At 36.7% G+C, this 14,335-nt stretch overlaps 1 protein-coding gene across 1 annotated transcript; it reads left to right on the top strand.

Annotated features, from left to right (window-relative positions):
• The first annotated feature begins 1,353 nt into the window (after positions 1 to 1,353).
• casp3a (caspase 3, apoptosis-related cysteine peptidase a) lies at positions 1,354 to 13,375 on the top strand. The gene is made up of 6 exons (XM_042485154.1): positions 1,354 to 1,555; positions 1,913 to 2,052; positions 10,335 to 10,463; positions 10,575 to 10,750; positions 11,714 to 11,825; positions 11,913 to 13,375. Exons 1-6 carry the CDS (start codon positions 1,497 to 1,499, stop codon positions 12,140 to 12,142), a joined length of 846 nt encoding a protein of 281 aa, XP_042341088.1. The 5' UTR covers positions 1,354 to 1,496; the 3' UTR covers positions 12,143 to 13,375.
• Positions 13,376 to 14,335: the final 960 nt, after the last annotated feature.

Raw genomic sequence — 14,335 nt, 5'->3', positions numbered from 1 at the left:
GCTTCTGAAAAGTTTGTCATTTTGTGGCTTTGTTTTGAAACTGTTCCCAAATCATCAGTTTGGTCATTGCAAACATATGTACATTAGTTCAGACATACATATGTATTGACTCACTGTTCTGAGCAAACTTTACATCTTTTCTGTCCTTCAGTGCAGTGTTTTTTTGGGGGGCATTTTTTTAACAGTATTGTGTTAGAGGTTGTTAATAATAAACTCTGAATGGAAATTAAGTGCCTATCTTTGGTGTTTTTGATTTCTTTTCCCCATACAAATTATCACAAAATGACTTAAACTAGTAACTAAATGTTTTGAATAGACTTTTATTTTGGAAATGTACAGCTCCATTTGTGTATCTTTATCTTTATTAAAGATTATAAAAATTTGAAAACATTATGTGATGTAAAATGACCAAAAAATGATTGACTAAAATACTGACGCTTTGGCTGGTTGATGTTGAGCTAATTGACATTAAGCTAAGCACAACACTTTTTATTCATTTGTATAATAACTTATCATTTTAGTAACTGGTCATATATTTTGGGAAGACAATCCTATTTTGAAAAGTAACAATTAACTGTCAGCTGTATGTAGTGGAATTTTAAAAATCATTCAGAATTGTTGTGAAGTATGGGGATAAAGTAGCATTTATAACTATTTATAGTTTTGTTTTCTTTGAGACAAAATCTATAATAATCAGCCAGACTCTTACAGTATAGTAACATCTTTGTGCCAGAACATCGACGAGGGATTACACAATATGAATCTAGGATGACATTAAATATTGATTGAGTAGAAAAAGATCGAGTTTAGTCAAAAAGAAAAAAATAATAATACGCTAATACGCTTTAAAATATCTTGGCACAATCAACAGTGCAGTAACACTGTAATTAGGGGAATTTGGGGCAAATTTAGCAGTGTGGGGGAGTTTACAGCCTAAAAAAATGAAACGTTAACACAGGTGGCATTTACAGGCTAATTCCAGTACTTTGAGATTAAATGTATGTAAATTGACTGTTAGGCCAATTTAAAATTTAAGTAGCAGCATATTTATTCCTAGCAGTGTGGAGAAGTCTTTGAAATAGTATTAGTGTTTAGAGAATGTTTTATTGGATAAATACATTGTGTAATATATATATATATATATATATATATATATATATATATATATATATATACAATTAGGAAATATTCACGGGCCTTATTTTATGTGTACGATCTAAATTTTACCTCAATTTCTTTCTTTGTATTTCTGATTAAAAAATAAAAAAAAAAGCTCCGCCCCTCATCTGTGCCTGTATGGACTCGCCCCTCCACCAGAGGCGTGGGGGTTTAAAACGAGCGCATCTCCGCATGACATCAGCATCTTTGTTTACTTGCTAGCCTAGCTCAGTGCTCACTTCTCTCTACGTTAGCGACTAGCATTAGTTGTCTGCTGGGTTTACGGTTTATCATACAGGCTGTGTATTTCACTGTAGTTTATTTTCTGACTCAGGAATATGTCGGCAAACGGATCTGGAGAAGACTCCACAGACGCAAAGAGTGGCGATGGACAGTGGTAAGTCACGGTTAACTTAGCCTAGTTAGCGGTGTTTATCTGTAGCAGCGCATTGTCCTGACCAAGTCAGCGGACAGTGATGAGGAAGCTGCATTTCGTTGTTGATATCCCAAACTGCTCTCTACTCTTTTACGAGCATAATTATTTCACCCGCTAGTTATTACGTTAAACATCAGCTGTTGTTGTCTGTAAACTGTTTAAGCATTGCGTTATACGTGTCATATATGAAGCACGAATGCAGGCTTGTAGCTCACACTTTAAATGCATTTTTTACAACTTGCCTTAGCTTTTTCTTTATCGCGCATTACTTATAATTCATAAATTATAGCTAAGTGTTTTGGTTTTGCTGTCCCTCAGGTCACAGTCGTCTTCCTCTGCCTCTGCTCCTATGGACGTAGATGCCAAGTCCAGCGCCCACAGCTTCAGATACAGTCTGAATTTCCCCTGCATCGGCCAGTGCATCATCATCAACAACAAGAACTTTGACAGAAGAACAGGTGCTTATTTTGATCTTTTTTTTTAAGAAGGTAGATTTATTTGTCATTTTACTTAAACGTGGATTAAGAAGAAATTAAATTAAATTAAATTAATTATTTTATTTATTACTGTGCCACTGGAAAAGGTTATATTTCATACAGAACCAGGTTTGAGTTCAATTTAAATTTAATTTAATAATACTAAAATAAGTTAATTTTATAATAAATTTATGTTAATGAATGAACAATAAAATAAGTTCATAATAACAATTTCGTAATAAAATAATTTTAATTAATTTTGTGTAGTAACTGGTGCTTCAACGGAAAGGTAATGTTGTAGTTAATGGTGTTAAGAATCTGGTGGTAACATCGACTCAAAAAGGTAAATATTTGCTGTTTTTAAATCATTCAGTATCATTGTAATTTAAATGGTAAATACCCTTGGGTTTTTGTCCCCAGTCAGACAAAATAAATTTTAGGTTCTCATGATAGTGACTTATCATATATTTTATGCACTAATTTATTATCCGATGTGTAATTTTTAGTAATAGTGCCATGGTAATGAAATAAATTACTTTAAATATGTTAATTAGATTTAAACTCTTATGTTTTAGTTAGTGCTGAAATTGAGGAACAAAAAACGTCTTAGTCAATAACAATTTGAAGTACATAGAAGTATCAGATGTTCAAATGACTTAAAGGTGAATATTTATCTGCTTACCAAGTATAATTGTTATTTAACCATAGAGCACCTTTAAGGCAATAATCCAAAGTCCAATGGAAAAATCCCAATGGGGGAGAGGGTGACCAAGGCAACGTTAGCTTCAGGGATGGCCTACAGAGAAACAGCATCCCTGGGGCACTCTGTTGGCTCTTACAGAAATATGCTGCGACGTTCCTTGTAACATGCGTGTGAAATTACAGACATTAGCTAAACATGCACATATCTCACATAAGGGGAATCTTTTCTCAGTTGAACAGGCTTAACCACATCACATGTTTACCCCGTTCTTATGATGTACTTGTTCATGGAACAATGTTGACCAAGCAGTCATGCGTGCTCAGTTTGTCCTGCTATACGGGTTTGTCAAACACAAGTATAGCAGTAAAATAAGACCATCATACAGTAAGTCTGAGAGCAGACAGAGCAGACTGAAGCTGTATTCACTTGCATTGACATCTCAAGGTCTTCTCAAACTGATAATAGAGGCTTACTGAGCTTTTCTTCAGCATTTCAAGTGTACTTTGCACAATACCACTAAAGGGTAGGCAAGGACTACAGTCACAGTCTCCAACTATTGTAGACATTAGACAGCTTCATATCCAAAGATAAGTCAGCACTCAATAAACATTCCCTTATGGATGTTAAAGGTGCAAAAACGATTATTAGCACCCAAAGGACACATGACAACAGCTGTAATGGCCGTTGTTCTGTTTCCTGCCACCCTAAAGCAAGACCCCTATATCCAAGTGACTAGACCATTAAATACGTGTACAGAATTAACATTCACATAAACACATTTCTCCACAATCCTCATCAAACATGGAAGAGGAACTAATCAAACCATGGATACGCATGTGATGCAAATCATACTGCCAGTCATGTGGTTACCTGAACTTCCTGAAGAGCCACTGATAAACATGCTGCATCTGGAGTTATTGAATTACCTTATTAAATGCAATGATGCAAGCAAAGATGAGCACAACTATCTGCTAGATCTCATTCTCACTGAAGCCAACACAAGGACTTCCACAGAGCAAACTTGAACATCTGATTAACTGGCAAGGGATGCAGTTAAACTGGATCCATAGCAACAGGAGTAAATTAAATTCCCGAGCACATTTGTCATCTCATGAAGATGTGGAAGCAAGAAGACTGGCCTGCTTTGTGGTACACTGAGACGTCTGCTTCTGTAAAAGAACTCCAGGCCACATATCAGTCCTGCTGTATATAATGAAGCCAATGCTGAGATGCAGAAGGACTCCTCAACACAAACTTGTTACCAAACAGAAAACAAGGCAGATCCACAAGTGACATCCCGGGAAGGTGTGGCCCTTTTTCAGCTCTGTGACAGGGATGTGCTCACACCAAATTAATCTACCATAACTGAGGGAGCAAGTCAGACTCTTCTGTGCACAAACTGAGAACTGCAAACAGTACTACAGGGATACCATAGACACCTCTACAGCCAGTTAACCTCTAATTCCCAATGAAATATTTATCAGTGTACATTTGAGCCAACTGAACCAATAACCTTGGACTAACTTGCCAGTTTAGTCCAGATTATTTAAGCATTTCAAAATGGCACGGGACAGATGGAAAAAGTAACCTGAACCTGAAATAAAGGTACAATGAGTGTACAATGTCATTATTTTCAGTATGTTGTAACTATAAGTTACTTTTGATGATACATTAGTGGATAAAGTATAACAAATAACAAGTGTTATATGACAAAGTTATTTTGCCAGGTTAGAGTCAGAAACCCAAGGGTAATTAATTATTTAAAAAAAGTTTATGATACTTACAGTTTGATCAGCAAATAACCTTCACAAATGAACGCCACTTTTAGGATTTTTGAAACCTAAATGCAACTGCCAGAAGTAAAAAGCTATTGCTAGGCTAAAAGAAACAGTCACGTCACCACCACTACGAGGCTGTAAATCAGTATTCGGCATGGTGCAGCATGATGATGTTCTGTAGTCTCTTGTAGCCACTTGTTAGCAACCGCCTTTTTTAAGACACATAAAAGCTTCAAAGTTTGCGAGTGGGGTATTTACTGACATATTTTATCGCGTAGAACAAAACATGAAAGTCTCTTAAGCTAGTGCTAACCAAAGACCATATTTAGGGCTTCTGAGCAAAAACCAATTAAAAAATCTTATTGACATTGAGACAAGGGAACCAGATGTGCTGAAATAATAACAAATTTCAGGGTTTTAGGACTTATCAGCAGACTAGTTGTGATCCACACAGCCCAACTCTTAAAGACAGAACAGGTGACAACAGTTACAGCAGTAGCTAACAAAGTAGAGAGGTGTTTAATCCCCTTTCAGCGATCTTTAGAATTGTATAAACTGCTTTTTTTCACAGCAGACACCTTGACTTGTCATAGTAGGAATGTACAAGTTACTTAACAATGACTCAGTTCTGTTCAAATGTCCTAATCAGCCATGACAGTTTGACAGCATATGTTCTTCACCCAGAAAACATTTTGTTATTTACACCTGCGTGGTTGTTTTCACCTTAACCTGCTGATTAGGTTGAAGATATGTGGAACTTATGTGAGGTAACCAGGCATCATGTACTAATAATAAGAAAGGGTGCACACCAAAATCCCACCATCGCAGTACGGGTTGTGCAGGTTTGGTGTGGTTTTTCACTCTATTATAAGTCTGCTCACAAAGGCCCATCACCATGGCTCTCTGAAGCACTTAATCGAAATACCCCATATACGAGGTGTGTAATGATATGTCCCATTTATGATACACCTTTATTTGAAAATTCCCATGGCATGTCTGTGTCACCACTTCCATCCTAATTCACCCCCTTCCTAAACATTTAAACAGTGCGAGCAGCCTAGCACCAGGAAGACAATGGCAAGAAGCCAATAAGAAGACAATGTGGATATCAACTGATATTGTGTCATATTGACTGAAAGCAAAATCGTATCATGGCAGTCTTTGTGATGTCATAAATATCACGATTGCCCAAAGCACCAGTATTTCGTTTACCAACATTATCATGTAATACTAATCAAACAGACAAATGAAAATAAAATGAAAAAGACTCGTAATGACTATATCTTAACACTTACATGTCATGTAAAGTGGAATCTGCCAAATTAATTAAAATCACCTGTAGTATCACTTATCTTCAGTTTGTCTTGAAATTTACCTTTTAAGTTATACTATTATTCTGTCTTGCTCGTGTAATTCTGTTGTCATGACTGTTTTTGTTTTACTGCTTTTATTCTTTAAATTGTATTTACTCTTAGTGGTGTGGGATGTTATTGACATCTATGGTTTTTGATTGTTTCTATCTTTATTTCTCATTATTATTCATCTTCCTTCTAATATGTTTTCACCTTAGATCACTTTTTTTCTACCTTAAATTTTGTCTGGTCTTAGTTCGGCATTATTGCTTGGCTCTTATAGTTATTTTGCCTTTCTTGCTGCTGCTCCGTTGACTTGTTTGTAAAAGCAATATGTAAACTTGGGTTTTAAAGGTAAATATTTGCTGTTTTTAAATCATTCAGTATCATTGTAATTTAAATGGTAAATACCCTTGGGTTTTTGTCCCCAGTCAGACAAAATAAATTTTAGGTTCTCATGATAGTGACTTATCATATATTTTATGCACTAATTTATTATCCGATGTGTAATTTTTAGTAATAGTGCCATGGTAATGAAATAAATTACTTTAAATATGTTAATTAGATTTAAACTCTTATGTTTTAGTTAGTGCTGAAATTGAGGAACAAAAAACGTCTTAGTCAATAACAATTTGAAGTACATAGAAGTATCAGATGTTCAAATGACTTAAAGGTGAATATTTATCTGCTTACCAAGTATAATTGTTATTTAACCATAGAGCACCTTTAAGGCAATAATCCAAAGTCCAATGGAAAAATCCCAATGGGGGAGAGGGTGACCAAGGCAACGTTAGCTTCAGGGATGGCCTACAGAGAAACAGCATCCCTGGGGCACTCTGTTGGCTCTTACAGAAATATGCTGCGACGTTCCTTGTAACATGCGTGTGAAATTACAGACATTAGCTAAACATGCACATATCTCACATAAGGGGAATCTTTTCTCAGTTGAACAGGCTTAACCACATCACATGTTTACCCCGTTCTTATGATGTACTTGTTCATGGAACAATGTTGACCAAGCAGTCATGCGTGTGCTCAGTTTGTCCTGCTATACGGGTTTGTCAAACACAAGTATAGCAGTAAAATAAGACCATCATACAGTAAGTCTGAGAGCAGACAGAGCAGACTGAAGCTGTATTCACTTGCATTGACATCTCAAGGTCTTCTCAAACTGATAATAGAGGCTTACTGAGCTTTTCAGCATTTCAAGTGTACTTTGCACAATACCACTAAAGGGTAGGCAAGGACTACAGTCACAGTCTCCAACTATTGTAGACATTAGACAGCTTCATATCCAAAGATAAGTCAGCACTCAATAAACATTCCCTTATGGATGTTAAAGGTGCAAAAACGATTATTAGCACCCAAAGGACACATGACAACAGCTGTAATGGCCGTTGTTCTGTTTCCTGCCACCCTAAAGCAAGACCCCTATATCCAAGTGACTAGACCATTAAATACGTGTACAGAATTAACATTCACATAAACACATTTCTCCACAATCCTCATCAAACATGGAAGAGGAACTAATCAAACCATGGATACGCATGTGATGCAAATCATACTGCCAGTCATGTGGTTACCTGAACTTCCTGAAGAGCCACTGATAAACATGCTGCATCTGGAGTTATTGAATTACCTTATTAAATGCAATGATGCAAGCAAAGATGAGCACAACTATCTGCTAGATCTCATTCTCACTGAAGCCAACACAAGGACTTCCACAGAGCAAACTTGAACATCTGATTAACTGGCAAGGGATGCAGTTAAACTGGATCCATAGCAACAGGAGTAAATTAAATTCCCGAGCACATTTGTCATCTCATGAAGATGTGGAAGCAAGAAGACTGGCCTGCTTTGTGGTACACTGAGACGTCTGCTTCTGTAAAAGGACTCCAGGCCACATATCAGTCCTGCTGTATATAATGAAGCCAATGCTGAGATGCAGAAGGACTCCTCAACACAAACTTGTTACCAAACAGAAAACAAGGCAGATCCACAAGTGACATCCCGGGAAGGTGTGGCCCTTTTTCAGCTCTGTGACAGGGATGTGCTCACACCAAATTAATCTACCATAACTGAGGGAGCAAGTCAGACTCTTCTGTGCACAAACTGAGAACTGCAAACAGTACTACAGGGATACCATAGACACCTCTACAGCCAGTTAACCTCTAATTCCAATGAAATATTTATCAGTGTACATTTGAGCCAACTGAACCAATAACCTTGGACTAACTTGCCAGTTTAGTCCAGATTATTTAAGCATTTCAAAATGGCACGGGACAGATGGAAAAAGTAACCCTGAACCTGAAATAAAGGTACAATGAGTGTACAATGTCATTATTTTCAGTATGTTGTAACTATAAGTTACTTTTGATGATACATTAGTGGATAAAGTATAACAAATAACAAGTGTTATATGACAAAGTTATTTTGCCAGGTTAGAGTCAGAAACCCAAGGGTAATTAATTATTTAAAAAAAGTTTATGATACTTACAGTTTGATCAGCAAATAACCTTCACAAATGAACGCCACTTTTAGGATTTTTGAAACCTAAATGCAACTGCCAGAAGTAAAAAGCTATTGCTAGGCTAAAAGAAACAGTCACGTCACCACCACTACGAGGCTGTAAATCAGTATTCGGCATGGTGCAGCATGATGATGTTCTGTAGTCTCTTGTAGCCACTTGTTAGCAACCGCCTTTTTTAAGACACATAAAAGCTTCAAAGTTTGCGAGTGGGGTATTTACTGACATATTTTATCGCGTAGAACAAAACATGAAAGTCTCTTAAGCTAGTGCTAACCAAAGACCATATTTAGGGCTTCTGAGCAAAAACCAATTAAAAAATCTTATTGACGTTGAGACAAGGGAACCAGATGTGCTGAAATAATAACAAATTTCAGGGTTTTAGGACTTATCAGCAGACTAGTTGTGATCCACACAGCCCAACTCTTAAAGACAGAACAGGTGACAACAGTTACAGCAGTAGCTAACAAAGTAGAGAGGTGTTTAATCCCCTTTCAGCGATCTTTAGAATTGTATAAACTGCTTTTTTTCACAGCAGACACCTTGACTTGTCATAGTAGGAATGTACAAGTTACTTAACAATGACTCAGTTCTGTTCAAATGTCCTAATCAGCCATGACAGTTTGACAGCATATGTTCTTCACCCAGAAAACATTTTGTTATTTACACCTGCGTGGTTGTTTTCACCTTAACCTGCTGATTAGGTTGAAGATATGTGGAACTTATGTGAGGTAACCAGGCATCATGTACTAATAATAAGAAAGGGTGCACACCAAAATCCCACCATCGCAGTACGGGTTGTGCAGGTTTGGTGTGGTTTTTCACTCTATTATAAGTCTGCTCACAAAGGCCCATCACCATGGCTCTCTGAAGCACTTAATCGAAATACCCCATATACGAGGTGTGTAATGATATGTCCCATTTATGATACACCTTTATTTGAAAATTCCCATGGCATGTCTGTGTCACCACTTCCATCCTAATTCACCCCCTTCCTAAACATTTAAACAGTGCGAGCAGCCTAGCACCAGGAAGACAATGGCAAGAAGCCAATAAGAAGACAATGTGGATATCAACTGATATTGTGTCATATTGACTGAAAGCAAAATCGTATCATGGCAGTCTTTGTGATGTCATAAATATCACGATTGCCCAAAGCACCAGTATTTCGTTTACCAACATTATCATGTAATACTAATCAAACAGACAAATGAAAAAAAAAAATCGAGACTCGTAATGACTATATCTTAACACTTACATGTCATGTAAAGTGGAATCTGCCAAATTAATTAAAATCACCTGTAGTATCACTTATCTTCAGTTTGTCTTGAAATTTACCTTTTAAGTTATACTATTATTCTGTCTTGCTCGTGTAATTCTGTTGTCATGACTGTTTTTGTTTTACTGCTTTTATTCTTTAAATTGTATTTACTCTTAGTGGTGTGGGATGTTATTGATGGTTTTTGATTGTTTCTATCTTTATTTCTCATTATCATTCATCTTCCTTCTAATATGTTTTCACCTTAGATCACTTTTTTTCTACCTTAAATTTTGTCTGGTCTTAGTTCGGCATTATTGCTTGGCTCTTATAGTTATTTTGCCTTTCTTGCTGCTCCGTTGACTTGTTTGTAAAAGCAATATGTAAACTTGGGTTTTAAAGGTGCTATATAAATAAATACTTATTATTATTATTATTATTAGTTTTATTATTATTATTATTATTATCATACAATTCTAGGACAATAAATCAATATGTGCTTTGTGCCACACTACCTACAGTTTGGGAAAATTATTAAATCTACACATGAGGAAGCTTCAGATGTCACTTCCCTGAATATTTTTTTGTAGTTGCATTTTCATTGTTGTTCAAGTAACCAGATTCTCTTTGTTTTTGTTTTTTTAAGGAATGAATCAACGAAACGGAACAGATGTTGATGCAGCCAATGCGGTGAAAGTATTTGGGAAGTTGGGTTATAAAGTGAAGGTTTACAATGACCAGTCAGTCGACCAAATGAAACACGTTTTAACTTCTGGTAATTTCAGAGTTCATAATGTACTCACACAGAAATTAATACTAATTCCCCTGCAGTCTTTTAAATCATATTTTACAAAATATAGTAAATGCTATGTTTTTGTTTAATCAGCATCAAAGGAAGATCACAGCTGCTACGCCTCATTCGTCTGTGTCCTGCTGAGTCATGGAGACGAGGGTGTGTTCTTCGGTACGGATGGCTCAATAGAGCTCAAGTACCTGACATCACTTTTTCGGGGCGATCGCTGCAGATCGCTGGTGGGAAAGCCTAAACTCTTTTTTATCCAGGTATTGTAAGAGTATGTCTGTCACTAGGACTAACTTTCCTTAAAGGGATATTTCACACGATTTTCAACCAGCTTTATATCGAAACAATGTGGATAGTATGTGTAGATAAACTGAGGCAAACTTCCATCCATCTAACCAGCGTCTAGATATCCATATAATTTGGAATTTCACTGGCTCTCAAGCTGTTGCGTGATTTACAGGCTGCATTTTGCGCCACCCGTGTCACCAACAGCACAAAGAGTTTTACAGCTGATCAAGAGAGTTACCTGCCACTCTCTCTTTCTCTCAAGCTTGGACTGAAATCCAATTAAACAGTAAAACTAGGCAGTGTTGGGGTGTCCGGTGGCTCGGTGGAAAGAGCAGGCACCCCATGTCCTTGCCGCAGCGGCCGTGGGTTCAACTCCAGTTCACGGCCCTTTGCTGCATGTTGTCCCCTCTCTCTCCCCCGTTCACGCTGTCACTCTGTCCTATTCAATAAAGGCAAAAATGCCAAAAAAATAATCTTAAAAAAAACAAAACTAGGCAGTGCTGATTGAATATAAATCAAGATTATGTTAGTGCACTACCTATTCCTTTTCTAAAATGTCTCCAGAAACATATTTAAATGCAGTGTTTAGCTGTAAACATTTTGAACAGGAAGTGGGCGTCATACTGCTTTCTGTACAGTAAAAACAGAGGCTCAAAAAAATGAGATCAACTCGTAAAACTAAGCAGCGCTGATTAAATATAAACCAAAATTCTGTTACATTACGTACCTACCAGCGATAGCGTTTGGTAAGGCGTAATGCTTGGTGGTAGTTGTTGGTTTTCTACATACTGAGCAAATCATTATTAATATCTTTCTACTGTAGAGACAGGCTAGTTGTATGTGATGACTCTCTTTATACTGGTGAAATACTTCTTTAAACTTTCCTGAAGTGACATTTAACCAAGTCTTGTTTTGTTTGTGTGCATGTTGAGTAGGCTTGCAGAGGCACTGATCTGGATGCAGGCATTGAAACAGACAGCGGAGAAGATGGCATGACCAAGATCCCTGTGGAAGCTGACTTCCTCTACGCCTTCTCCACAGCCCCAGGTTAATGCTCACACAAACGCAGGTCTTTCTGTTTTGTTGCCTTTTTTATTTACTGTATTGATCAACCCTCATTCTATCACTCATCAGGCTACTACTCATGGAGGAATACTATGACTGGGTCCTGGTTCATGCAGTCACTGTGTGATATGATTGCCAAATACGGAAAAGAATTGGAGCTCCTGCACATCATGACAAGAGTGAACCACAAGGTGGCAGTAGAGTTTGAGTCTGTCTCCAATTCACCAGGCTTTGATGCAAAGAAACAAATCCCATGCATTGTGTCAATGCTGACCAAAGAGATGTATTTTTTTCCTTGAGGTAGTCTTTCTGTCAGACTTCAGCCTTAATCTACAGAAGAAAGGCTTGACAATGTGTACAAGCTGGTGTTTGTGAATTATTTTAAGATACACTGTCTGACTGAATATCTCTTGAAACCTCAGTTTATATGTTTTTCTGGGAGAGTAGTTTTGAAGCAGTCACATTTCACAAGCTTGGCATTATAAGGTTCTTTATGTGTGGAGGACAATTCTGTGATACGGCATTAAAGTTTTTATCCCTGAAGAAAAACTATTTTGTATTCTCTTCTACACATTCAAACAAAAAAGGGATATTTTAAAACAATGTCAATGTACATTAAAAGCAGAAATAACATTAAATATTGATCTCTGATCTATCTTAAAATGAAATGTGACTGACTTTGTAATTCCAAGCTCACAGTTTTCTACCGGTAAATGCCTCTTTTCTGTTTACACTATATGCATTTCAGGGAAACACATTGGGTACCAGTTTGATAGGAAGTCTGACCTTCTATATGTGTTTAATCTTGAAACTATAGATGGGCGTCCCGCCCTACAGCACCATTCTTATGAGTGAGCCGTTTATTTTAAGTGTCTAAGCAAGACGATGAGTCTGTTATGAAGGGATCATGCATTTCATTTCTATGCCCGTTTTTACTTCTTTTCTTTACATTATCTTTTTTTTCACTATTGAGCCAATGTAGCGACTTCCAACATAAAGGTTCCACAATCAAAACTAATCACTGAAATAGTACCTTATGAGCTCTGTGTGAATGCCACTCTCAGTAGGTAAATTAAAGGACAATGTTGTGTAGCAAATTCGGGAACATCCATTAAGCTATCTTGTGTTTTGCTGGTTTTAAGGCTCAGTTGGCGTTAGTCTTCATAGCATGCACGACTTAAGCCAGCCCACTTGCATTGCGCTTTTATGTGAAGCTCATTTTCATACTTGAACACAAGTTTACATTTCATGCTAGGCAATATTTCATGTATTTTTGTTTTTTTAAATGGCAATTTGGATGCCTTTTCACTTCACTTTAATAGTTACAGTCATTAACTTAAAAAAATAACTTCTACCGGGCTGTTTTGCTACAGTGAGTCAAACGTATGTATGTTAACATTGTTGAGTGATTTATAACAGAAAAGGCACAATTTGATTGTGTGCGGATTCAGGTGCTGGTTATTTGTGAGTAAATATTTAAATATTTACATCAAAATGGGAAAAAAAAACAAAACACTTTTGCTGTTAAAATATTTGGCACTCCAGTTTTTAAGTCATATCTTACATATATAACTATGAACGTCACTTTTTTTGGCTTTTTTAAAATGATATCACTGTTTTGTACGCAGTTATTCTGTGTTGTGGGTGTAATACTTTTCCTGAAAAATAAAAAAAACTTCCCATTATTTTGTGTTGTAAAATGGTGTTAGTGATTTTGTATTTGTCTACATATTGTTACATTAGAGAAGATCAGCATCCACCGGTACTTGTAAAAGTTTAAGTGCTCTTAATCTTGTATGTACTCATAAGGAACTGGTTTTCAAACTACGGGTATGTGTAGCACTGGTGGTACATTAGAGCTCTCTAGTGGTATGTGGAGGAACCTCCAAAAAATTGGGTTATTTTTAATTGAAAGAAAATAAATAAATGTGTGTGTGAATATATATATATATATATATATATATATATATATATATATATATATATATACAATGCTTTCAAAGTACTAGAACATTAAAAATGAAAATACTTCAACTTTGAGATCCTTGAAATGCAACTTTTTTGATCCATTTAATTCTGCAATGAAGGTACGTTCATGAATGTGAGTTGTGTGTAAGAATTTAAGTGCTAGTACTTTGTATGGCGTGAGCTGTCGCTGACAATGGTCAACAGTAAATAGGCCCATCTGCAGCTGAGAGGAGTAGGCCTTTGCTACTGTATTCATAGAGGTGGGACAGAGCCTTCTATTTGTTGAGGAGGTATGCGGTGTAAAAAGTTTGGGAACCACTGTCATAAGGTTTTTGTACATACCTAATACAAGAGTAAACATCTACAAATGCATTTAATGGTCTAATTGTTCACACTGTCTTGAGTGTAAACAGGCGGGATTACTCCAGATTTGGCATGCCTGGAGGTGAGAAGAACTGGGCCACCAGATCCCGAGGCCCTGGGCCAAATAAAACTGGGCCTCAGATTCCTTTGCTGCCAGCTCA

This window comes from Plectropomus leopardus, chromosome 4 (assembly GCF_008729295.1).
Source record: "Plectropomus leopardus isolate mb chromosome 4, YSFRI_Pleo_2.0, whole genome shotgun sequence".
Taxonomy (NCBI): Eukaryota; Metazoa; Chordata; class Actinopteri; order Perciformes; family Serranidae; genus Plectropomus; species Plectropomus leopardus.
The sequence above is the reverse complement of the archived record's forward strand: the minus strand, read 5'-3'. Positions and strand labels throughout refer to the sequence as shown.

Excerpts from the sequence above, each read along its gene's own strand:
- casp3a (XM_042485154.1), top strand. The coding sequence starts at position 1,497 with ATGTCGGCAAACGGATCTGGAGAAGACTCCACAGACGCAAAGAGTGGC. Across the intron at positions 10,464-10,574 it reads GAAACACGTTTTAACTTCTG|CATCAAAGGAAGATCACAGC; the intron begins GTAATTTCAGAG and ends TTGTTTAATCAG. Across the intron at positions 11,826-11,912 it reads CGCCTTCTCCACAGCCCCAG|GCTACTACTCATGGAGGAAT; the intron begins GTTAATGCTCAC and ends ATCACTCATCAG.